The 27,091-nt window shown below is 46.0% G+C and overlaps 1 protein-coding gene across 2 annotated transcripts in view; it reads right to left on the bottom strand.

The window, feature by feature from the left end:
* Positions 1-27,091, bottom strand: part of Eip75B (Ecdysone-induced protein 75B) — a 78,082-nt gene that overhangs the window by 34,332 nt on the left and 16,659 nt on the right. The window contains exon 1 of one of the 2 annotated variants that reach the window (XM_066301185.1): positions 17,487-17,800. The exons of the other annotated variant lie outside the window; for it this stretch is intronic. Within the exon in view, the coding sequence (XP_066157282.1) occupies positions 17,487-17,622 (136 nt within the window). The 5' untranslated portion in view covers positions 17,623-17,800. Of the gene's footprint in view, positions 1-17,486; positions 17,801-27,091 lie in introns of those variants that run through there. 2 annotated transcript variants of the gene reach the window in all.

Genomic DNA, 27,091 nt, shown 5'->3' with positions numbered 1-27,091 from the left:
CCCTACACAGGGCGACCCACTAAGAATGGGACAGGCGAACGCCGGCAGCACTACACCAGTCAAAAGGTGGAGAAACTACGCCTTACCCGAATATTTAGTTTCGTATATACAGGGTGTTGAAAGTTGAATCATTTTTTCGCCGCTATTCTGAAAATATCCAGGTTGGACGGGGATTTTTTTGACGACGAATTGGGTGCGTTTTGCAGTTTGCGCGTTGCCAATAGGGGGCGCCACTTGCGGGCAATTTCGCGGAACTTGCAGCCCCACGCATATCCGAAGTGAAATCCGGGCTGAAATCTGCAAGAGCGGCTGTTTCGGCTCTAATCGCGTGTTCCTGTTCAATTTCGATATCCCGATCGGTTTTCGAGAAAAATTTATTGGACGATCGCTGAGCTTAAATTCGACCATACGAGAGATTAAAATCGAACCAAACCGAGGGCATTGAGCGCACATTTCGTGACCTGGAAAACAACTTTCAGGGGCGCAACCCAGAAATTTCCTCGCCCGAAAGCATCAACTTTCGGATAAGGCGCGTTCTCTCCAACCGTCACCGTTTGTCGGGTAGCGCCTCCAGCTCTCGGTTGCCCCGTTGTTAGCGGATCGCCCTGTATAAAAAAATGAAAAAATTCAAAGTTTGCCCCACCGAAAGTCGGATACGGGCGGTCGCGGAAACTTCACTATATTGAACTAAGTAAAAATGGCGACATTGAGGTGACCAGCAAACGAGCTGCTTCTTTAGTTAGGGACACTCCTGGTGTCAAACGATTAGGATAGAGCCCCCAACGCAATACCACACTCGTGAAGTTTCGCCTACCCATTGTGGTACCCCCGACCAACAAGATATCAAAAGTTGCCTCTGGGGGTTCGAAATGAAGACGTGCGCCAAGCACGGGGCCCCAACCCCTCAATCCCACTATTGGCAGCTAAACTTACAAGAAAAAGAATAATAGACGGACACATGGCGGGCCCCAATCATGTACCGTTATCCGGACGTGCGCTAAAACCGAAATTATGAAGGTTCATCATAGATTTTTTTGAAAGGCTTTTGTTCATTACTTCCGTGTTGGTTATTAGACGCTTTACATCTCGGTTTTCGAGCAGAACCCCTCTTCAAATTATAGAGTGCAAAAATCGTTCGTTTCGATGACAGCCTGAATACGAAAAACACTCGGTGTATCCATCTGGCAGATGCCGGCGTTAGGCGTGGTCCAAGTCTTACCCACTCGATGCATTATATAAATTTGTAAGTAAGTACCGACGTCCCTTTTGCACGTGTCCGGAAGATACGCAAAAGTGCTGTTTCCACGGCCTTTGCAAGTAATAGAAAAAGGTGAATCTAGACAATAGTTGTTTATCTAACAAGTGCGACGCTTTACCGCACGCCGCCTGCAGTTGACCGAACGGAGGCGCTCAGGAACCAAGGGCGGCAAGGCCCCTTTCGCACGCGCCGGGTGCGCAACATTCCCCCTACGCGCACGTGTGCGTTGGCTATGGCGAGTTCTGCAAGTGCAATTGCATATTGCCCTGCGAGTTTGGCCATAGGCGCGTCCGTTGATTTGCGTGCGCAATGAAACTCCTTACCGCACGCGTGTCCGGCCGTACTTTCTCGCGCGCCCTCGAGCTGTCACGACTCGACGTCATCGATAAACGAAACAAACATTTGTAACGTGCGCCACTTTAAAAAAAAAAAAAAAAAAAGGAAAGAGGAAAAAGAGAAAGAGAAAAAAAAGGAAAGAGGAAAAAGGAGAAAGAGAAAAAACAGGAAAGAGGAAAAGGAAAAAGAGAAAAAAAAAAGGAAAGAGGAAAAGGAGAAAGAAAAAAAAAGGAAAGAGGAAAAAGAGAAAGAGAAAAAAAGGGAGAGAGAACAAAAATAAAACAAAAAAAAAAAGAAAAAAAAGAAAAAAAGAGAATATTTTCTGTAGGATTGTAACGATCGAAATTGAGCGAAAACGAAGATGAAAATATGTAAAACGACGCTGTGTTTGATCCACAGCACATTGCCAAGGTCGAAAAGCAAAACAAGTAATTTTCACATTGGCGCTAAGAACCTCCAAAAGAATCTCCGCCATTTTATTGACTTAAACAATTTTATCGTTGTTGTTGCCCTTGAAAATTCGAACCAGAAGTCAACAAACTCGACAATAATCGCGATTCTTGACGAGGCCCCAAGAAGCAGGAACGCGACTGTTTTTTTCTATTGCGGAATTCATCGATCGGAACCCATTTATAAGTGCGTAATCGTATATTAACAATCAACGGCTGCCGTCATAGAACAGTAGGATTGTTAATTTATAAACAAGTTGAGCTTCCGGTGCGGGGGTTATTGCACTATTCAAGGTGAAACATCTAAGAAAGCTAATAAATATAACGGGGCCCCATGTCCCATACGTTACATCTCTGGTGTTGTTTTCGTGCGAGCATTACGTCACCACGTGATGAGCACGATTATGACACAAATCAAAAGCTATGACTACCCTAGATTTCGCGGGCAGTAGCGCAGCTGTCAAGCAAGATGGAACTGTTAGCTTCAGGGAAAAAGGGTGATCATCTCTAGGACTGCCGAGTCCCTTTCGCCGGAGGATTATTTTTTTAAATCGTTTGCGCGTGTCAGGCTCCGCGTCACGTCCCAGTAGCGTTTGCGCCCGAGCATCGATCTCCACGGTCACATCTCGAATGCCCGAATCGAATCGACGCACTGCGTCAAAAAGGACATTTGAGTTAGTCGTTTCGTCATTGTTTGTTCGAAAACTTGACAAATTTTGAACTCAGGAAATTCAGCCCGTGCAAAGTTGGAATGTTTGACAGGTTTTTGGGCAGCGAACCGCCGATGGAAAGCGTGGATTAGCCCGTAAACAATTTTACATTGACGATAGGTGACAGGTCGACCGATCCAAGACACGCCACTGGCATTTCTCCATTGCGCAAAATTGCGGATTTTTCGAGCTGTTTTTACGGCTGAACGAGCGAGGTTAGAATCGAAATTTGACAGTTCCTAACCTCGAAAAAATGTCAAATGTGGCTGGTGCCGAGTGTCCAGGACTGACTTAAACTCCGCCCAAAAAATTCCGAGGCGTTTCCAAAACATTTGGAATGTTTCCGTCCACTTGCGTGACATGTGACTACCCGGCGGCCGTGACGTTGAGCCGTCACTCCACGGCCTTGGCCTGTCATTCCACGACCTTGATCTGTCATCCAAGCAGGGGAAACAGCAACAACGACAGTGAAAGCAACGCAAACTATAATTTTCGTTTTGTTTCGAATGTTACGGTCCGCGCCGTCCTCGTTGCTATTTCGTCCTTCGGGACAATTCACAGGCGAAACGGGGAGCATTTCAAGCCCCAGCAAACTTAAGTTTTACTCTTTGGACGCGACTTGATTCTTATCAGGGCATTTAAAATGGGCGAACGCCCCCGTTGCGGAGTCTAGGGGGACCACTTTTTTCGACTTATGTCGGGCGCGCAACCGAGTCCCCCGGCCGCACCGGGGCTAAGCCCGAAAATGGGGCGAGGTGCGGACCTTCTTGGGGAAACAGCGGCACCCGGCACCAACTGGAATGCGACGTTAGGCAGAGGCCGGTCTGCGTGGTGGGGCTAACCTGAACTAATCTCAGCGCTTAACAGGGTGCGATAAAACGCGTGCCCGTTCAAAGTCGGCTTGAGCAAACCGAGGCCGACATTGGGAGTTTTGTCCGTTGAACTAGTGTCTCGTCTAGCCTAGGATATTACACGGGATGGGAAAAGTTATTGAACTTCAGGGCCGGTGCGAACAGCCTGTCCGATGACACTCGGAAAAGAGGTCGGCCCCCCGAATGGGGTCGAGGAACGCTCGCAATCGGAGTGAGTGACCTCGATTGCGACGGCGAAGGAACGTAGGCATGTCAGAAGGTGCTCTTTCACAACTATGCAGGATAGGAAATCTTATCTGTATCGTCTTAGTAAAGAGGAAAAAAAGGCGTCTGCACTCCGACTAAGCAATGCCGCAGTGACTGTAAATTAAAGTAGCTAAGCAGTATCGCAGAGGTTGTAAATTAAAGTCGAATTCCAGATTTTAACATTCGAATTAATACACTTTTTAAATCGTTCCCGGATAAATTCCGTTAGAAGACGCCATTGTTGCTTACCCCGTAACCTGAAATCTCGAAGCCGAGCGCGCCCCCAAGCGAGTCTCTGTTCTCGACTTCCCCCGGGTAGTCTTCCGAGCCCCGGTTCACCTCCAGGGCCCCACGGATTCACACTTCACCACTTTCGAATAGAATTTCGGCCCGATTCGTCCTTAAATCACCAAATAATAAAAAAAATCTATCAATTAAATTATCCGCGACGTCCTGTCATTCCGCGATGGGTGCCGCCTCCTGGCGGCGCCGCGTCAAAACCGACAAAAATCCAAAACCTGCTAAGTGGCCTAACGGCCGTTGTGCACGTGTCAGTATCAGGAGGCCTATCCTTAAGGGATGTCTTTGCGCGAGCTTAGGGCGTTACGTGTTTATTACTATTGAAGCGTGTCATTCCCCTGCGCCCCGGGGGATTAATGAGCCTTACTACGTGCCTGCCGACAGATGTGAAATTTGCGTGTTTCCCGCCCTTGCAAAAATCGTTGCGAGACGCATAATTGTCATAATACGAGTGACGTTAGTCCGCGAACCTTGGCAAGTACCTTGCTTGCACCTCTCTGTCGATTCCGACCCACAAACCCCCCTCCCCCGTAGGCTGCGGGCACCATTTGGTACTCCCGAAATTGCCTAAAATGCATTGCTAGCTATTTAGTACTGGGTCTTGATCGCAGGCAAGATTTTCCCGCAAGGCATCAAACGAAGCATTGACCGTAATTGGCTCGACGCGAATGGGGTCGAGGGCCTTACGATACAGTGTGACTGACCTCGATAGTGAGGCAAGCGGCAGAAGAAAAGGGCGACCGGATCAGTGTAACGACTCGTGAGAATGCTCTAGGAATAGGAATGACTGATATACAGGGCGATCGTTAGGTTGGGGATTTCCCTCAACCGGCAAATAAGGCTTGAAAAGTGATTTTTCCGTTGGCCCCCGCGCAATGGTCCTATTAAAAACAAATTAAAAAAACATCATTAATCTTCGCGCGACCGTTTGCGGCGTTTCAACGTAATTTTGTACGCGTCGATGGCCGAGGGGAAGGGAAAATTTATCGTTAAAAAATTAACAAAAATTCCCAGCGCCGGCGGGCGAGTTTCGAATTCAAAAATGGCGCGCCGCTGTTTTTTCGTAAAATGGAGATTATTTCCGAATTATCTCTGAGGACGAAAGGTCGAACGAATTGTGTCCGTACCGCCCCGCAGTTTAGGAGTGAGAAATGAAATTTAACACATAAACGAACGTGAGCGAGCGACGCGACCCAAAGATTTTTTTTTCTTGTGCAGCTCTCTTCACTGCAGACGTGCGGTAAAGTAATTCTTTGAGCGCTCGAATGGGCGCGCAAAGTGGCCTTGTCGCTTGTCATCGTTTCAACTAAATTTCCTGATAAAAGGAAGTTCCCACGTGGGAACTTGCCACAGACGTGGGGGTTTTCCTCCTTCCCCTGACAATCCAATGAGAAAACGCACCTACCTAAGCCTCGTGGAAGTCGAGTATAAGTGAATTTTATTTCCCCGCTAGGCTGGTGCACCGGATCCATTATTGCGACTTATCGGGGGAAATTCAATGCGAACACATAACAATATGGTGTTTACTACTGAGTGCATACCAGGCTGTGAGTGAAAGACCGCAGAGTGCATTCCTCGCAATACTTACTTCTGAAGCACGGAGCGCCATCTGTGGGGTTAACGCGAACGCTATGACTTACTTACAGCGCCACAGATGGCACCGCCTGCCTGTTAAGTTTCAAGTTAAATTGGACAAGGACGCATCAACGAGTTCGGACAGCGAGCGGTTGCCTGCTCTAGATAATTTTATCTTGGTCCGTAATTACCTTATTTTCGAATTGTCTCTTATGGCCGGGGGGCGCATTTTGGGCAGACTTAGGGGGTTTAGGCGAGAGACAATGAAATCTGACTGCACATTTTCGACGAAATTTTACGTTTCACTCCGTAAAATTCTGACGTTCCGGTTTTCAGTAGCTGACTCGATCCGTTCTCGATATACAGGGCGTTTTTAGGAACTCCCCCACTTCAACGCGGCGCCATCTCTCAGCTATCATGCAAGCTTTTACGGGGCAACATTTGACGGATTTTAAATAGGAATTTTCCTCGATTTGTTTTAATCGCAGAGACACTTACATCGCCGTGGGCAAACGGGAGATTACTCAACGACCCCCCTGTATATCGATAACGAGTTCGGTTAGCTGTAAGACAGCGACATCGTCAAATTACACTTAAAGATCAGATGCGCACAAACGCCATGAAACCGCAGAGGACACGTCACCCTGTACAGCAATGGACAATGCCTTTTCTATGACTCACTTACACGGCACTAGTCTAAAGCCACTTTGGGGCCCCCTTTTCGTGTATCCAACAAGATATCGAGCAAATAAAAAGAGACTCTTTTGTAGGCTTTTTGGCGCAGAATCCAGTGGCGCAGCCGATTTTCCTGTACCGTAAGGTTCAACTGCGACTATAACTATCACTTGTTAAACTTGCATTCAAGATCCCCAATAGCTTTCACAAAAATTGATTTTTTATCATAGAAAGATGCCGATTTAAAAATCCGATAATACAGGGTGTCTACGAAATGATGGCGTTCATTTCAAGGGGCGATTCCCTCTCATATTTCACAAAAAGGAGTCCTAACGAACGTGTGTAGCAGTTAATTGCGGCTGCCCCCCAGGGAGCGGAAAATATTAACTGCGCCACTGTTGGTCAAGCTTTGTCACTCCGGCTTAGTAGTAAAAGTTGCGACATTAGGTGTTCTTGGTCATTGTACAGGGTGATTTCAAAGTTGGAGCTATGCTTTCACCCGCGAATGGGGCTCAAAAATTGAGATTCTCCTCCTTTGGCGCTTTCTCGAAACATCAACATCGCCAGAGATGCGGGGGGTCGAAGTTTCATTTAAAAAATTGAAGTTTATTAATAATGCCCAAACCACTTGGGATACTCAAACAAAATTTTGTAGGTGTCAACAGTTACGTGGGAGGGAAACTCCCCAATAAATTTTTTTTTTTTCGTTTACCAGAGGCGCGCGTTTAAAAAAGCCGTTGAATGCTTTCGGGAAAAAGGAAATGGTGCGCCCCTGGTTTTCCTAAAAATTAAATTTATTACCGAATTAAACAAATGTTGATTTTGATTTTCGCATTTTTGAAGAGTGAATTCGGTTGTTTTTTGGAAATTCTTGCCGAAACTCGAAAATTGCCTAAACTGGCTTCCTGGTGAAGACCATCGTTCCGCTGCAGTTCGAAATCTGCGAAATTTCGTTGAATTATCTCGAGTTGCGTGACAATTATAGATAAATTTAAATTTTTTAAATGGATCTTCGACACCCCGTATCTCCGTCGATGTCGATATTTCGAGGAAGCGCCAAATGGAAAAAATCTCATCCTCCGGAGCCCCGTTCGCTGGCGATAACCCGAAGTTCGGAATCACCCTGTCGATGCCGTCCTGGACGGGTCTTTTATACCGTAGAATCGATCTGATGGTCGGTGCTGATATTTACCTGGTGGAGAAATGAAAATTTTCGGCAACACCGAGCTCCTGGTGCCCAATTCGGGGTTGTTGACACCGCCACCCGACATGTTTTCCCCAACCGATATTTGCGTTGAGAAGCCGAACTCCAAAACTTCCGAAAGACTTAATCAAACTAAATTGGAGACTCCCCCCAAGTACGAGGGATTTTCCCGCAAAAACGTGGGCGACGTGGCGCGCGCCTTCAGTGTTTCCCCCCGCGACAATGCTCTTTTGCTTCGACCACGTGACCCGTTCGGAAGATTCGTATCGTTTAAACTGGGCCTTTTCCAAATTAAATATTTTTCGCCGAAGGCGACATTTATCTGCATATGCGAAAATTAAACGACTCGATAAACTCATCCTTCTAGCATTTCGGCACTCGTGTGTAACACGTGATACCGCTTATCTTTGGTTAAAGGTGAATAACCAAAAACTGGAGCAATAAACCACGAAATGGTTTTGATCTGCCCGCGTTACGTCGGTAGATGTGGATGGAAACTACCGAGGAACTGGCAAATCCAGGGGAAACCCACCGGAGCACTGCGCTAGACGCTCGTGCGGTATCTCGAAGACTGGAGGAGGAACGCGGTCACCTTGGGCGTAACCCACAGGAACTGCCCCCGTGTGCTCCGCTACCACGCGGATTTGCAAAATCTCTTTTGGTTTCTGAGATGCGGAGGCCCATTAGCGTGTTCCTCGGCGACTTCGAAGGCCCCCGAAAGGGGCTATTGTCCGAGGGCCAAGGGGCCTCAGTTGGGCCATCGAGACTCCCACTTCGGTGCGTTAGACCGAAAAATCGGAAATTTAAAAATGTTTCTATGGATATACAGGGTGTCAACTGCCTACATGCGCTTATTTCAATGTCATCGCGAGGAGTTCCTACGATTGTAGGCCCGCGACGTCTTCGTTCAAGACCTCGAGAGGGTTGAAATTTCACTTTCAATTTGTTTTTTCTTTATATGTTCGGAGAAAGCTCTAACAATCGGGCGAATATGGAAATTTATAAAAAAACAACATACAGAGTGTTTAAAAAAGACGAGGCGTTATTTAAGGGGGCGATTTCCCAAGTTATTTTATGAAAAAAGCTCCTACAAACGCACGTCCGGAAATGCATCGTTTCCGAGATACAGGGTGTTAATTTTTTTTTAAGATATTCGAAAAATTATTAAAATACCTTTTAAACGATTTTTTCGAAATTCGCCGACGTTGGAGTTATAAGGGGCTGATTCGGCCCTAACTAGATTAAAGTGGTTAAGTCCAGTTCCATCGGGGCTGTCTCGTCGTATGGACCGAACTGTCGCTGACTGGAAAAGGGTTGCTTGGTGCCGAATCAAAATATAACTCGTTCTGAAGCGACTTCGTCATGCTTGCGAAGCGACCCAACGGAAAACGAACCCCCCAAAAGCGCCCTCCCGCTACTTTAATCTGGGGCTGCTTTTCGGGACTTGGAATGGGTCCAATTCACGCAGCTGCAGGCAAGATTTTGGACGAAAACACTTTCGGAACCAACTTGGTGCCATTTAGAGACGGTGCCGTGCGGTTACAGTCCACATCCCAACTTGCCGTTTTGGCGTGGCCGTCCCAATCGCCAGATCTGAGCCCCATGGAAGACGCGTGTCGACACAGAAATGACGTATTGAAATGAATCTCAAGCTCGACGATTTCCTCGCTTTGACTGAAATGTGTGGAAGAAAATCGATATGCAGTAGACATTCGTCTAATTAGATTTTTCGTGCCTCGCTAGCTGATTCGGAATTTTTCCGTTGCTACACTCATGCGCAGCAAGCGAGCGAGAGAAATTTGAATTTTTTCCCCCGATATATTCTGCGATGCGATTTTTTATTATTGAGCTCCGGTAAGTTATTATACAAGGCATTTGACCGGTTCCGGCCATTAATCCTGGAACAACGGGCCCCGCTCGTGGCTGTGACGTAAATGCGCCCCTTCTGGGGCATACTGCGGAGACACTCATCCCATGTGCTTGTATTGCTCCAAAATTATCTGTGATATATCCGGAACGAATGCGAAACGTTTGCGATTCAAATTCCAGTCAATCGCAGATCCGGATTCATACACATAGGTAGGATAAATTTAGATAAATAACCGTCACTTGCTGATGACACTGAAACTACATCTACGTCAGAGGATCTGGCAGGATGCGGTCATGCCATGTGATCAACGACGGAGTGAAGGAGCGATAAGGATAAATTCATTTGCTGCCGCTGCACCGGGCGAGTACACTCGCAGTTTGGGGGGCCTCTGACCGGAAAACTACCGGACGAATTTTTCGGCAAAAGCGTGCGAAGCGAACCGACATTTTTCCCAAAAACCACCATTAAATCGATTAAACCCAACGCGACAACGGGAACAAGCCCTTCCTCCTCCCGGATTCGTCATTAGCGCCCTTGGCACCCGCAACTGTCCATCAGGGTGGCCCCATGCCGGTGGCCCCCGCGTCGGGTCGCACAGCAAGTGGCCCAGGTAAGAGGGGCTGCGAAACCGGCCCACGACCCATTTCGCTTTGGAACCTGTCGCGGTATGCACGAGCTCAGCAGTGACATACGGGGTGGTCCGAAGTGGCGAGGTGTGCGTCGGGAAGTGGGAGACGGACGTTTAAATGGGCAATTTTTCTGCGGTCCAAGAGCTTTTCAATCAAAACAGGAAGCGACTTTGCCGATAAAAGACCATAATTTTTTTTTTGAGTGAAATGACGTGTCAGGGAATAATCAACTGTCACTTGTCAATTTTTTGGGGCGCCATCTTGGTTTTTCAAACGCTCCGAAGGAGGCTCAGGTCGAACGCAGTTTGAATTTGACGCTGCTGACGAGCATGGATCGGCAAATAGAAAAAAGAACAATTTAACTGCGAAATCGCCACGCATGGAGACGAGCGCTCACGGATCATTAAACTCGGAGTGTTCTACGCATTGAAGTGCCCTAACAACGTTTCGTGATCAAAGTCACTTCCGGCGCGGTCGGAAACCTGTTGCGGCAAAATTTCCCATAAAGAACAAAAAGGGCAAAACTTTTCACCAGAACCATTAAAAAACATGGCGAGTTTCACGCCGCACATGAGTCTTGCGAAATTTTCTTCGCAGTTAACCGCCCGTGTTCCTCTAGCAGTTTCTAAGATCCCCGCACGCGCCCCTCCAATTGGATCCGCCCCGCAGCACTCGTGGCGAAAGACAAAAATTTTCGTCTGGTCGCGACTGCTGCGACCATTGCTGATCTAGCAGCGACGTCGCAGTCCCAGCCCTAGCGCAGCAATGACAGGCGTTATTAAGAGTGACGCGTGTCAATCTGACGGATGTCACTCGAAGAGACAGTCGACAGATCCGAGGCGCCGCAGCCGCCGACAGTATTGTCGATGCAACTGCGGCCGCGATGCTTAACAATTTGACCGTAGATGACCTTCGGGACGGCCCAAAAATCAACAACTCCCCGCCGGAGGCATGACTTCCCGTGCCGTGTTGGGCTCCTACGTACACGAATAGCAACAGTAGAATAAATTAGCAGCTAATTAGCTAAGCTTTCCGGCAAACTGCAGCTATTTAGGAACTTTAAACTTGCATTTTAAACAAAGGAGTTCACTACCCTCCTTTGCTGGAGCTTTTTCTTCCCGTAATAAGCGGTCACTCCTCCGGATATTGATCTCCAAGGCTTTAAAATGCTATTTAACGTATTTTGAACCCTTATACTCGACTCTAAAGGAATTCTGACCCTAATCCTGCCCCGGATGAGATGATTTTTGTATCGGGATATGCTGCTGCCGACATGGAGCTTTGCGCAAACAAAATCGACTGAATGCTTCATTGGGACCAACTTTGAATCCATCGATGTGCCCATGAATTTCAACGGATAATGATGGGAATTTTCAACATTAACTGGGATGCAGGTAGAGATAGTATGAAGTGTGGAAATGGAAAGAAATGGAGTATGAAAAATTTCAAACAAATCTGCCTTGCGGCCGTTTCACTGCGATCGACTGTTATGTGGACGGAGAATGGAATTGTGCACGAACGGTGACAAAATTAATCGGATAATTGAGGAGATTAAGCTAATCGTGTAGTAACGAAGCCCGATTAATGAATTGAATTTTTCGCGTTTGATAATGAATAACCCACCTATTACTGCATACGCTTGGATGATGGAGATTAGCAATAAACGTGAAATAAATAACACGCAGATCGTTAAGGATACAAATCGAGGGTCGACGACCCAGCGTGTCGAAAGTTGGCCATTAATAATGTTTCTTATTCGGGACAGTCCTTGACTCCTTTCTTTGTGGTTTAGTTCATGTAAATTCACGTCCAATGGTCAGTTCAAGCGCAATATCCAGCCCTTAATCGGAAAATTCGTAAATTTTTTTGGCGAAGGGGCCTGTCAAATGTCACTTCACTTGTCGAAATATCTCATTTTGAAAATGGCTATTTTCACATTCTTGACAAAATGCTGACAGTCCTTATATACCCAACTCGTGAGGAAACGGGTCTCATGTCCCAACTAGTGACATAATCGTATTTTCCTTGCGTGACTCAGCTGGCGAGTGGCACGAGAACAACGATGTTGCTGCACAGAGCGCAGGTTGAACGTGTGACAGTCACTTTCCCGCCATTTTTCCATCGTACGACGACATTAGAAAAATCGTGGGCTAGGAATGCTGTCCGTCAAACTCGTGTCACATTGTGGAACTTCGCCCCCCTCGTTCCGCTTATTACATAAACCTATGTATTTCTCACGTGGTTTCGTAATACTTCCAGATATGAAATGTACGATTTTATGTAACAAGTGGCGATTTGGAGGACGAGCGCTCAATACAGCACAAGCTACAAAAAACAGCATTTCCTAACGATTTTCATAAATTTTTTTCTAATTTGCTGTAAAAAATTGGTATATTTTTGAACATAGCTGCGCCCTCTAGCTGTAAAACTGCAGTAACCATTGTTTGTGACAGTCCTATTTGTTAGTTGAATTAATTTAGAGAGAGAGGGAGAGAGAGAAATAGAGAGAGAGAGAGAGAGAGAGAACCTCCTTGAAGCATGCAACTCTAACTGGAGCTTGTCGGAATTGACTTAAAAGCTGCCGAGTGTTAAGCACGCGCCCTTTCGTTCCTTCATAGACCGTCAGTGAACTGACACCCGTCAACGAAATTATTCATCCAAGAAGTTAGTGGATCAAGTCAACTTGCAGCTGTCGCTCGTCAAACGCTTGTCACTTTGCGTTGCCGAAATAACCTCGTACCAACGACGACACTGATGACAAGTGCCAAGGATGACACTGATGACAAGATGAACTCAAAACATCTGAATGCTGGGTAAGATGACCCGAGCTATACATAAAAAACTGTCGTCTGTCAGTCATGCGCCATTTTGTGCATGTATGGAAATAGATCTCCGGCCAAGCGCGTGTATTGCTATTTGGAAAAAAAAAACTTGCGGAAATGTCGCGTGTCAAATGTTCGCCATTTTTTGTGACTTTAGTAAGAATATTGCTGTCGTTACGTAACTAGTTGTGAAATGAATCCGTTGGATCAACGTGTTCGGTTGAAACAATTGGACCCGACGACCCGTAGTGAGATTTCATCTGTGTGTTCATCTACATCTGCGATATTTTCTCTTCATTTCCCTCATATATTTTTTTTTTATAAATTTTATTACGGGCATCAAGTCTGTGTTGAAATGTCAGCATTTTATAACAATAATAATTTAGCCTTGTGTCGATTTCACGCGACGTGCTAACCGAATAAACATAACATTGATAATGAACTTGCCAAGACTTATGAAAAAAATCGCACATCTATTCACGTTTTTCTATCGTTCGTCAATCAATCTCGCAGTTTTATGCCTCCACGTGGACCGAAAGTCTGCCAAAAAAAAAACGGAAAGCAACCACGAAATTGTTAAAAAAATAATAATGATAAGTGACAAGTAGTAACATGACATGACATTAATGACAGGGGACGTACCACGTCAAATACAAAACTGGCAGGACTTTCAAAATGTTTCTTCGGTTTGATTAGGACGTTGACGTATTCGCACTAAAACTGACATCTGTTCTGATGACGGAAACGAAAATAGCCGAATGCTGGAGGGATCTCTTTGCATGGATAAAGGTGGAGCTCACTTGAGATATCTTTGGAATGAAAAAATGTGAACATTCTCGACTCTCTCACTTCAACTGGGATCTCAAGCTATTTCGAGGCGTTTTAGAGGAAATTGATAAATGATAGACGAAACTCGGCAGAATTTATTCCAGACTGGAACCGAGTTGCGCAGACGAGCAAATTTTCCAAAATTTCGGGAAATTTCTTGGATTTCCCCGTTGGACCGATGTCGAGGCGCAGGTTTCGGCAGATGCCGGAGCATTCATTTTACATGTTAGACCCCCTACGTCAAACGCTTTGGCCCTCTCATCGGATCAAGTTCGGACAGACGTCACGAGACAATCCAGCATTTCTCTTTCGATTGAGCCCCCTGCACCTCGTGCCCCCGAACGGAAATTACGGCCGATAAGTGAGTAAAAACAAGTCAAGTTTTAGGCACATCTTCGGATCAAGGCCGAACAACGGGGGAGTCACAACTAACAAGTTGGGAAATGGCAATGGCGTCTGTCCCGTCAGTCCCGGCCCCGTCTGTCCACTAAGCCGGGGAGGTAGCCTGCGTGACATTGGTCCTTGGTCCATCATACGCCAACGACATGCCGGAAAGAGACGCTAATTACGACCAAAACGGCCCCAACAAAGACGGTAATAGCAGGTCTAAAGCCCATCTAAACCGTGGGGCGGTGACGACCTCAGAATTGTGCAGAAGGCATCGCCCTAATCTCTAAACGGGTCTCGACTGACCTCACATGCTGACCTCGATTGCGAAGGCATTCGCTAAAACTGCGGCGCGAGGCTCAGCCACACGACCCCGACAAATAATGGGCGAAAAGTCAACGAACTAGTCTCCGTGCAGGGCCCGTTTGACCTGAATTTCGACGACGAAGGAGAATGGAGATTTGCCGTTGAAATCCTCTCCATTGGGCAGAGGCGACGAGGCTAGATAAGAGCGATTACGGCTCAAGGTGAATGAATCGCGGCGTGAGGGGCCCCATTTCGTGTTTGCGTGGGGTGCAAAATGAGAAGTGATTGTGTGCTTGCGAATATTGAATATTGCAAGCGGTTTCCGATGTTGCGGGGAACGGTGCAACGCAACTTTTCTGCCTTTTTCGGTCAGAATGACGCATTTTGAGGGACCGCAGGTCGCGCTCAGCGCACAATAGCGACAGAGACAGACTTAAATTTTTCAGTCCCTGCCACTTTGCGCAGCGTGACTTCGGGCAAATTGAGAGACGAGAGATGAAAACGAACGACAGTTCGACATCTGTCTGGACTATTGACAACTTTGACGTATTGGCAGAACCAACTGTCGTGCGTCAAACTCGTCACAGCTCTGCCCCATATTTGAACGCCTCGCAGGGGAGAACGCGTCAGCTTCTGTCAGATGAGGAGCGCGCGAGGGCGCAAAAAGCTGAGCGATAATTTACTAAACAACGATAAAATTAATAATATTGATGCAATCCGTAAATTGACAGCCGGAAAGAAGTTCACGCGCGTCAGTCGACCATTGTCAGACCCATTGCAACCGCATGTGTCATGTTCTCCTAGGACTATAATGCTACTCGCTTTACTGTGCCGTGGCCGTAATGCGCCAGGTTATCCAACAAAAAGTACCGCAAAGGGCCCTTCCTAGTTTCAGGGGAAATCAAGTGAGTCGATTTGCGGCTAGCAAGTCGGTGCTCCAATGTTGTAGCTGAGCATCTGCGATTTGGAAAAAAAGCAATTTTTCAACAGACACTCTCCTAATGGAACGTTAGCCTTTTTGCGTGTGAATGGTCGGATATTTGCGAAATGTGCGCGTTTGACCCTCGCTAGTTTCGATTAGTCTCAATTGCGTCCGCAGGGGCCGCACAGTCAAGGGGTGCGTTCGCCATTTTTTCAAGAAATGGCGTGTCTTGCGACTTCGGAAACGAGTCCCTCGCCAATTGAGCGACAATGCGCAGTGAAATAATATGAATGAGCGTACATTGGGCGTTGTTGAAGCACCCGTCACCTGCCGTAATTGGCTTCTGACATCGCCTCGTCCGTAAAAACGAACGCTGTAGCAAATCGCCCATTGGACTTGCGACGTAAATAACCATCGTTTGTAAGGTATTACAGCTTACGTCGCAATTCCAGAAGGTGATTCGATGGAGCACCTTCAAGTTTTAATTATCAATCGGAGGACGTGTAGGCAGTGCCATTGACAGCGAAAGGTGAAAGTAGGCACACGCATAATGTACCGAGCTCCATCGCGGGCGAGGACGAGAAAGAGATTCTTCAATCTGAGTTTCACTTTCTTCGCCACCAGTTTTAACTTTTTTACCTGCAGGATTTCACTTTCGTTTACAAACAGCTGGTACTTTTCGGAGGCAGTGCGACTTTCTCCTGCCGATCATTTCGACGTTACTTAACGAGGAGACAGTTTAACGAGTCAACGTACGAACCACCTCCCAAGGGGGCCCTGAGGCGCGCCGAAGGCTTTATTAATAAGTGCAATTCAACCACCTTTATCACAAAGGCAGATTAGATGTGAGCGGCAAGCAGGTAACCCATTTAACTGCTATATCTGTGTCGACGTGTCGATGAACTCGGGAGCGTTTGGAGGCCACAATATTACAGATATCTTATTGGCCGGCACCGTGCGACGTTGCCGGCGTTACGGAGTCGCGTCGAAAAATCTACGACGGCTCAATCGACAGCGACAGGGGAAGCCTCCGGGCGGATTGTCGATTCGCTGAAATTTACTAAATATGGCACCGTCGGCCGGCACTTAACCTCCAGTTTTAATTTCATCTTGTCCCACATTCGATAGGAAGGCGAGTCGGGGCTAATGCACTAGCCTCGCTGCTCGCCGATTCAACCTCGATAACGAAAACATTCGAGAGTGTTTTAAAAAAAGAAGTGTTTGCCCTGGGGACGAGGCTACGCAGCTTTGCATGAATCGAGGAGATCGGCGGCCTACTATCGCGGCCGCCCGGCCGCACTTGGAGCGATCGTGTCGGCGCGGACCGTCGTCGAACAGTCGCCAGGTCGGCGAGTTGGGAATCGACGGAGCGCCCTTTCCGCTGGTTTTCCAAAATTCGAAATCGGGGACGAAAATCGGACTTTTCCGATGACGATCCCCCCCCCGGCGACACCCCGAGTCGACGATCGTTCGTTTTTCGATCGGGGCGAGTGCCGAAGGCGACGGACAATTGTCAGGAACGTCACGGCGACAACGTCGGCCCGCGGATCCTGCAATGTTCTGCGTGTTCGCACTCGTCCCGTGCCATTTTGCGCTATTGAGGACCTTTTGCAAAACTTGCGAGGACAACTCTGACCCCCCTCGGACCACACACATTCCGCGCATCCAATTTGAGTGCACATTCTGGCCGCACTAGTTGCGTCATCATATTACGCCACATCTGATTTCCTAATATTAGTTTATGGGTTATTTAAAGCATAGAGATGTAGGCAAAAGCGCCAGCGAAACTTGAAGCACGCGTGTCGTTCGGTGCAGAAAAGAGATAGAGAATGGTTGTGGTTGTGAAGGCCGAGTCAACGAACTAACCTCGCACAGGGAGCAGATTGGCCTAAATACTTCCATGTTGCTGAAAAGTGAAAACTCGCGGCCTGTTCGATCAAATCAATGCCTTTGTGGATTTTATGCTCGCACAGACATCCAGGTTGGAGAGCACAGGCAGCTTTTTTTCACTTTTACTTTATCGCAAACGTTCGCGCATTTTCGAAATGGCGCTAATTTCAAACAAATCGAAACAGTGTGTGAAGGTGTGAGACTTACCGGCCAAAATCTGTCCCAGCAGGTTCTCCTCGTGGGTTCCCTCGGGACCGATCACCACCTCACCCTCAACGTCCATATCTTCCACCGCCGGCTGGACGATGGCGCAGGCCGTTTCTTTGAAATCGTTCACAGTCATATTCAGTTTTTTCTGTTAAAAGGTCGATTTGTTACTCTGGCTCGGTTCATAGAACCTGGTGGTTCTCACTGTTTATTTGGTTTGTTTACTTGAAAAAGTCGCACGTAACTTTTGTTTTCTTTTCGCTAAAAACGAGAGATCACTCGCATTCGTGCGGTGTGCCGACTTCGCGGTGTGCCGCTCAGAATACTGGCTCGAGCGGCGGTGCGGCGTTGCCGGCGCGGCGACGCTCACTTGTTGAGTTTTGACAGTTTTTCGTCAGGTGCCAAAATTGGCCGGAATCTTTTCGGCTCCGACCGATCCAGCCGAGTCCGTCCACCTGGACGCGCTCCATTCGCTGCTGGTCGAAGGCGCCAAATCCGTCTCCTGAGAAGGGAGAACGCGCTTTTTTCCCTTTCGTTATCTTTGAGTCGCCTCAGCGCCGTCGAGAAAATATCCGAACGTCGGTGACTGAGGGGACGTGTAGTAAACGAGCGCAAAAATACAGGCGAAGCGGCAACGTCGCAGCTCAATTGAACGTTGCCGGCCATGGATACCGTGACCCACTAACTTACATTCTCGGCCGGTTCGTCGAACTGTCCAATGTCTTCTTCATGGGTGATGCTGCCGTTGCTCCTTGCCTGGCGGAGAAAGGAACTTTCGATTTCTATATAGATTTCTATTGCTAAATTGCATAATCGCAACATGATGCGGAGCAGATAGCCCGCGTTCGGGCAAAGGTAGTTCATGGGACCAAATGGTGAGTTTCGGCACACGTCACTGAGATGCGAACATTAGCAACATGGCTACCAGCAACAAATATCAAAATGGCGGCATAAGGGAAATTGCCGCGGGTTGTCGTACGTCCACTACGGTGCGGCCCTTGTTGACCAGAAGTGTGCGTTTCGGTGCCTTTTATTGACGGGCACTCTCCAGGGTGCCCCGCAGTCATGTTGCATCCTCTCAACCGCTGCCGAAAACAAGGCGAAAAGTCCGTGTAAGCGTAAGTCTGCAGACCCTTTTTCCGAGTTGGAGAGCGCGAAGTTGCTAGTTTTCTCCCAGTTATTGAAATGTTTAGCTCCAGTTCGGAATATAGTTCTCCTCTTTGGAGTCGCGTCGTTGGACGTGCCCTCCGATGCCGGGAATCTACAGGGTGTCGTGAGTCGCCCCAAAGATGTCGTTTTAGCACGTCGCTTGCCGTTTTCGTTCGAAAACCCAAACCGTTCATTGAATTGTGTTTTTTCCAAAAACGGTGAGAGGTTTCATTCAAAAGTACCTTCTCCGAGTAAAAAACTCCCAGTTCGCGTATTTTTGACAAAGACATGCAAAATTTGCACCCAATAAAAAAATACGAGTGCTTTTGCAACGCAAACCCCCTCTATGACCTATGATTCATGGTTAAGCACTTCGATCAGATATTTGGAGGGAGCACCTCAAAATCTGTGAAAATACCAAAATTTTATAGACTTAAAAAATAATCTCATTGCTGCGCTCTCTACCTCCGGTAGGGGGCACCACAGGACACACGTTTATCTACCAGTTTGGTAGTGCTTTTGCGCGTAGACAACGACGTTTAAGGATTGGCACCTAATTGTGGGACACCCTGTATCGCACTGAGCATGCGTCCTAACCGACGATCGTAGCTCACTGCGGCGCGCATAAAACGGCCTTTACGATGGTCATTAAGGGAAAAAATCGAAATTTCAATACGGCTATGTGCCCATTACCTTCGATAAATTCGCAACAGTTCTTGACGTCTGAAAGCCCCAAAATGGGTTCGTTCTGGTATTGACGCACTTGTAACAAAAGGTATCGCATTATGTGCCTGTGGCGGAGCCTTTAAAGACCCCGAGGCTCACAAAACGCCCCGTTCCGCGTCGTGTTTTGAAATATGTCTGGCATGCCTTAAAGGTCTTCTTATACACTTCAATTATGAAAATCTAATGCGTGTTCGAGGTCCAAATGGGGAGCAGCACAATGCGCATATCTTATGAGGGAGTCACGTGGGCTCGTTGATATTTTTGCAAATGACTGGGAAATGGGGGCGGAGAGGGAAAAACTCGATTAAACGAAAGAGGTTCCGAGTTGAGGGGACGTCCGATGAAGATCTGGAAGCGTCCGTATAAGAGTTCTGCTTTATTTTTAGCTATTGAGAACATGCAGCCTAATTTCGTGACACACGCCCGTCGGCAGTCGATGGATTCCTCAAGTGAGTCTGCGCGACACTTGAGCAAGTCTGTTCGACACTTGCGCGAGCTCAGGCAAGTCTGCACGACACTTGAGCAAGTCTGTTCGACACTTGCGCGAGCTTAGGCAGGTCTGCACGACACTCGAGCGACCTAAGCACCTCTGTACGACGCTTAGGTGACGCCAAGTGGGCCTGCGCGAGACTTGAGCGAACCTAAGCGAGCAATATGCCAAAATCCTAAAAAAAATTGATCGCGTTGCCGCGCTTGCGATAATTGCTGATGATAAAGCATTTGTTGCAATTTAATAGAAATTTTTTTTCTCGCGCACTGCCCGTGAAGGCAATTCAGGATAGATTATGAAGAAAGCAGGACAAATATATTCAACCGTTATTGTTTCATCTATTATGCCCACTTTTGTTTTTTACTGCTCACTTTCACTTCGCCGCTCAAAGGTGGTTAGCCCCACGTTCTACATTTGAAGGAAATCATTGAACTCTTATTTGCCTTTGATCATATGGCCGGTTTTACAATGATTAGGACGTTCGCTCCTTCGATTTTGATCGCTTCGTGCGCGAAACAGTTCATTACCGCGGTAATTGAGGCAGTATTGACCAAAAAAGTCAAGAAAAACACAGTACGTATGAGAGGGCCGCGAAGCGCTCTGCGCGTGCGCGCCTCCGCGGGGTGGTCCAGGAACCGCACACCGATTTTCGCTGTTTAAATCGGAAATTCGTCTCTCGATTGGGTTGCGCGAGCAACTCCAACCATACAGGGTGATCGTCAGAAGGTGGGAACTGCTGAGATATCAAAGAAACGCCTTCATCTGAAGTCAAATGTCAGATGATCGACGGTGAGGACCGACCAGCTTGATGAATGCCCTGCTCGCTGCGAGGTTCCGCTTAATGCTCCCCACAACTTCCACATCGACATCCAACTGTTATCGAAGCAATGGAAAAAGCATGATATACATTTCCCCATTTTGCATGTGACAGGGGGCCGCGACCGGCGACCCATTCGAGGGGCCGCGCTCCCCCGTATGCGCTTTCGAGTTGTCGGTTTAACGGAAGCGAAGAGTTTTTGGGCCACCCCGTGCACTCCCAGGTCGCGTTCAGGAATCGCAACGAAATCAAATTTGTGAGCGATTTCTTGCGGACGTAGTTCTTATCGGACGATCCGCGAAAGCGGCCCGAAAACAACGCGAGTCCCCACGGGCGCAGTCCAGGCCTGTTCTCTCGTAACCCTGAAAGCCCAGAAAGTCGACTGCGGTTGTTCACCCGAGTTTCCGATACGAGTTGATCCACATTTAGCCACTTTGGAGCTTCGAACGGAAGGGTTTGGGGCCCACCGGCTTAGAAGAGTCGGCCGACACCGAACTGCCTTTTTTTTTTGCTTTTTTAATTCGAACTTGTCAAGGCTCATTTCAATGTTCGCCACTTTTCTCTGGAAATCAGGACGCCGCGTCTAAAAATAACGTTCAAGGGGGCGACGTTTGTGCTACCCGCCGTTCCACTTTTCCGCCCTTAAATAGGAAACGGGGGCAAGTATGAATAAATGAGCGCTCCTCATTGTTCAAACCGGGATCTTCTCCCGTAAAGAGGCCGTTGGGAGAATTCGATCGGACAAAAGCCGCCGTCCTCGCTGGTGGAGGACGGCGGTACCCGCGTTCCCTTAAATGAAAATTCTTCGGCGAGAGGTTCCGATGACGAGGACCAAGTTCAACGAACTTGCCAAAACATCGAAAGTGGTCTCTTTGGGCTGCGATCGGACCGACCGAGTTTGCAGCCGTCGACTTAACGCAATTGTTCACGTTGCGACACGCAGTTTTGGCTTAAGGGCGTCGCGAGTGGTGAGTTTTCCTTTCGCCCCGCGGAATCGGGTCAAATCCCACCGCTGGCGGAAAGTTCTCGCCACGTTGCGATCTACTCCCATTGAATTCTAACAATTCAGCGGTGCAAAGGCAGATAAATAAAATAAAACCGCATTTTGTAGTTCTGACCCTCAATAGTTCAGTGATCTCGATTCAAGTATGCCAGAGGCAGTTGTTTGTGTGTTGTGTTGTTTCACTCTCGATCGCATTGACTTGGCCTTTTATTTCCAATAACGAGGAATGGAGAGCTTTAGCACTAAGTCGATAACGAGGACATTGGAACCCATTAAAAAAAATATATATATATGTGAAAAATGTTGGTTCGATAGGGGAAGCACGTGCCGCTCCCGTGCGGCACAATGGACGGTGGTGGAGGTCGAATTGGACAATCGTTGTGCGCACTATCGCCACCACGTAGAGCAGCTTTACAGACTCGACTTTTCCTCCCTGTACCACACCACAAACAATTAAATCTTTTTTTTTTAACGCCTGGTAGCGCACTCCCTACTTTTAACCACTCCCCGTAAACTTCAGTAACTCTTCGAGACAACCTTCGGATACCGAGAGTTTCGAGCGCGCGTTTTGGACTCCTTCGAACGAGGCCGCCATTTTTGTTACTCTTTCCCCGCGAATTCCTCTGTTAATTCCGTCGCAAAGGTTGTCCATGCGGTTCGGATCGGGGCTTTCGGCAGGCCAGATCGTCACATCACCGTCACGTACGGTCAGCCGCTCCCTAATTGATTTGGAGGTATGTTTTAGGGTCGGAACGTCCGCCGAAGGCTCGTAATTCGCGCTTTTCGCCGCTCTCAAATCTCTCTGAGGTTTTTTCCCCCAACCGATGCAGTAAACGAACGCCTCTTGGCGTCCCGAAGTGTTTTCTAGTCCGAACCGCGAGAAGGGAACTCGATATCACGGAATAATGTAAATAAACAAAACGAACTGAAAATAGGAGATAAACGGAATGTGTTCCAAGCATTTTCGTACAGTTATATGATCACCCCATAAAGGCTTATTGCCTTGATGGTATAAACATATACATAATTCTATGACCGAGTGTTACGTTTAGAAGACCATAAATTGTCTTAGGCTAATGTTAGGGATGCCGAGGGAGATTCGGATCTTACATGGGTTTGTTGGTTGCAGTCATAACATAGACCAACAGATTTATTAGTCTGGCTAACGATGGTATTTTCGGGGAGGGGCTCAAAACGAGCATGTTTTTTCCTAGTTAGTTCTTAAGCTGATGTGGTGACCGAATCAACTCAATATATTCAGATCGTAATCCATTGAACAATAAATTATTTATAAAATAAATAATTATTTTTCTTTATGTTCACGATCCACCGATAAAATTGGCGCAGTCGGTAGGATCCTTTCGGGTGTATCAGAAAAGTGAAAAATTCGGAAAATCGAGTGTTCGAGTGTTGACGACCCAACTAAGAGGCGTTACATCTTCGTGATCTCCACTTTTTCGAAGACCACCCCAACTGGCACCTTCTGTTCCAACAGTTCAGAAAGGATCTCCCCAACCACGGACCAGACCTTGAGACTCCTGGCACACGACAGTGCACCAGAAGGACATATTGGCCTACGCTGGTGTCCACTACAAACGGAAGCCTACCTGAGAAGTGAATCTCCTTGGCGAAACTCCGTTTGATACAGGAAGGAAGCTGGAAACACAGTGAGTCGTCTCCTTTAGCTAGACAACCTGTTATTAGTTCATGAAAAAATTCAAGAAGCAAACATTAAGTGAGATAACTTATCCACGAATCGGGAAACATTTAGACGCTAGTAATAGTTCAAATTCAGAAACCTATATTAAGCAACTCTACAACGAAATAAGTGTACTAGACGTAAATAAGATGGCCGACGCTTTGAGATCGACTGTCACTCTCTTGAAAACTTTTGACGGGACACCATCCCGCTTAGAATTCTTCATAACCCAAATTGATACTTTTCACACACGATACTTTAATAACGACCCATCTCAACAGGAATATGTATTGCTTGCTATAAAGTCAAAAATAATAAATGAAGCTGAAGATTTTATTTTAACTCGACCAGATTTAAAAACCTGGGCTGAGATCAGGATTGCTTTACAGCAAAAATTCAGCGATCCCATCACAAGGGCCAACTTACAGCAGCAACTTATATTCCTAACAAGAAAAAACGAGTCAATTCAAGACTATGTCCAGACGCTCAAAGCCTTAGTCACGAAAATTAGTACTAAAATATGTACCGAAGTCAACAATGCCGAAGCTCGAACAATATTGATTTCTCAGACGGAACTAACGGCAACTCAAAACCTCCTGTCAAACATCTCGAATGAATTAAGGACCTTACTCATAGTCCAAAACCCACAAAATCTTAACACCGCCCTCGACATCATTACAAATTACGAAATACTAACCAGTCAAACAACCTTTAAAAATAACTATTTGCAAAGGGCAAAACCACCCTCACATAATCCACAACTCTTTCGAAATCACAACCCAAACAGAAATCAAAATACTACACCCATCACCAATCAAATAACTCATCAAAATTCATCTTTCAGTCCCAATCAAAGAAGATTTGACCAAATACCTCAAATAAGATTTAATCAAGCACCCCAACAAAACTACCCGCGACCCATGTCCGGAGTTAGCACCATAAAAGGAAGGTTAACTCACGTCAGACCCCAACAAAATTACTATCAACCCCGTGCGCATTTAACAGAACGACCTAAATATACGGTACAAGAACTTACTCATTTAGAGAATAATGAAACCATTGATACCTATCCTGACGAATTAGACATTCAAGCCGATGATGATGCTGGATTTGAGGAAAATGTCGAAAGCCTAGCAGATCAAATTGAAAATTTTCACTTACAAGCCTTGGAAAAGAACCCTGTCTAAGCCTTAACAGCCATCAGATAAATCAGCTACCCTATATTCAGATCCCAAATTCTAACATAAAATTGCTTGTAGACACAGGTTCTTATGTTTCTATTCTGAGACCTTCCATAGCCGAAACATTCTATCCTGAAACCATTATCCCCTATCGTAGCATCCTCCAAACGTGCGCAGGTTCGAAAAAGACAACAGCTAGAGCAAAGATTCCCCTACTTTCAGGATACGGCATTTCGAAATCAATAGAATTTATCCTCTATCCATTCCATGAGTACTTTGATGGAGTACTAGGAATCAGAGACCTTTGCAGCTTAAAACTAAACATCGACTTGAAAAATGAAACTTTAAAGAACGAATACATATCAATCCCTTTTTCCTACAGAAAGGATTTTGACAATTTTATGATTGAACTTTCTCCTAAAACTATACAACGAACAATTTTCAAAACTAAATTACCTAACGAAACTACGTACATAATTAATCATTTCAGAAATGAACAAATCGAAATTCAACCAACGCTAGTAACCATCCACGATCAAACCTATACTATGGAAATCCTTAATCATACTGACCAAACCGTCACACTAAATTACAACATAAACGACAATCTATTTCTCGAACCTATAAATGTGGACAATTTTGAGTTTTTTCATTTTAAAGGTGATATCGAGCAAAGTCAAGAAACGCAGCATGAGGAAATTGAGTATAAATCTTTAGTTCGAGTCGAACAGTTGAATTCGGAAGAACGAACTGAACTAATGAAATTATTAAAGAAATATAATCGAGTCTTATACAAGCCAAATACTCCTTTGACTTTCACAAATCAAGTGAAACATGTCATCAGAACAACGGATGAGATACCAGTCCATGCAAAAAATTACAGGTATCCATACATTCACAAAGAGGAAATACATAGTCAAATCAACCAAATGTTACTAGACAAGATCATAAGACCTTCGAACTCTCCATGGAGCTCCCCAGTTTGGATAGTTCCAAAAAAAATAGATGCATCCGGCAAACGAAAATGGAGACTAGTCATTGACTACCGCAAACTTAACGAAAAGACAACCGACGACAGATATCCCCTGCCAAATATTACAGATATTTTAGACAAACTGGGTAAATGTCAATACTTTACGACGCTTGATTTAGCCAGTGGTTTCCATCAAATTGAGATGGATTCTGATAGCATAGAGAAGACCGCGTTCAACGCAGAGAACGGACATTACGAATTTACTCGAATGCCCTTTGGCTTAAAGAACGCGCCTTCCACCTTTCAACGTGCAATGGATAATGTTTTACGTGGACTACAAGGGAAAATCTGCCTTGTATACATGGACGACATTATCATCTATTCCACCAGTTTGCAAGAACATTTAAACTCCTTGAAACTAGTCTTTGATCGTCTTATCTCAAGTAACCTTAAAATTCAGCTGGATAAATCTGAATTCCTAAAGAAAACCGTCGAATTTTTGGGCCACGTTGTAACTCCTGACGGAATCAAACCAAATCCGAAAAAGGTAATCGCCATACGAAACTTTCCTATTCCCAGGACCCCCAAGGACATTAAATCATTTCTTGGCCTAATTGGTTATTATAGGAAGTTCATAAAAAATTTTGCCAAAATTACCAAACCTTTAACACAATGTTTAAAGAAGAATATTAAAATAACGCACAATAAGCAATTCACAGATGCCTTCAATCTTTGCAAAGAAATTTTAATGAACGATCCTATTCTATGCCATCCCGACTTTACCAAACCTTTTATACTCACGACAGACGCATCAGACTACGCAATCGGTGCTATACTATCACAAGGACCCATAGGAAAAGACCTACCCATCGCCTACGCGAGTAGAACCCTTAATAACGCAGAATGTAATTACTCCACTATCGAAAAAGAGCTTTTAGCCATTGTTTGGGCTACAAAGTATTTCAGGCCTTATCTATTCGGCACTAAATTTACCATAATTACCGATCATAAACCTCTCCAGTGGTTATTCTCTATAAAAGAACCCAATTCTAAATTAGTGCGATGGAGATTGAAACTACAAGAATATGATTATACAATTCAGTACAAAAAAGGTTCGAAAAATTCAAATGCAGACGCCCTTTCACGCCCGTCTAAAGAAATAAATCTTCTAGAAACGGAACCATCACATACACATGTATCGACTGATGTCGAAAAAAAAAGGACCGATGAGGATCAGTATCTGTGGCACGACAGGATTAAACATTTTTTCGAAACACAGGAAAACTTATTCGAAACCCCTACAAAAACTAAAAAAAAACAAAAGATTACCGTAGTCTCGGACATTCAAATAAAACCACCTAAGGAAAAACTCGGTAAGCTAAGCACAAGAACCGAGAGCACAGAAACAGCTGACGAAGATGTTTACATCCCCGAGAGGCCTGAAGTAAAAGAAAACATTGACCCAGAGACCGATACCATCCATACATCTTATGAAAATCCCATATTGGGAGCACCCTACGTGAATAAAAGTATTAATACTTATAAAAATCAGCTAATTTTTAAGTGG

The sequence above is a fragment of the Euwallacea fornicatus genome, chromosome 38 (assembly GCF_040115645.1).
Source record: "Euwallacea fornicatus isolate EFF26 chromosome 38, ASM4011564v1, whole genome shotgun sequence".
Classification (NCBI taxonomy): domain Eukaryota; kingdom Metazoa; phylum Arthropoda; class Insecta; order Coleoptera; family Curculionidae; genus Euwallacea; species Euwallacea fornicatus.
Note: the sequence above shows the minus strand (reverse complement) of the source record. Positions and strands in the feature narration are given on the sequence as shown.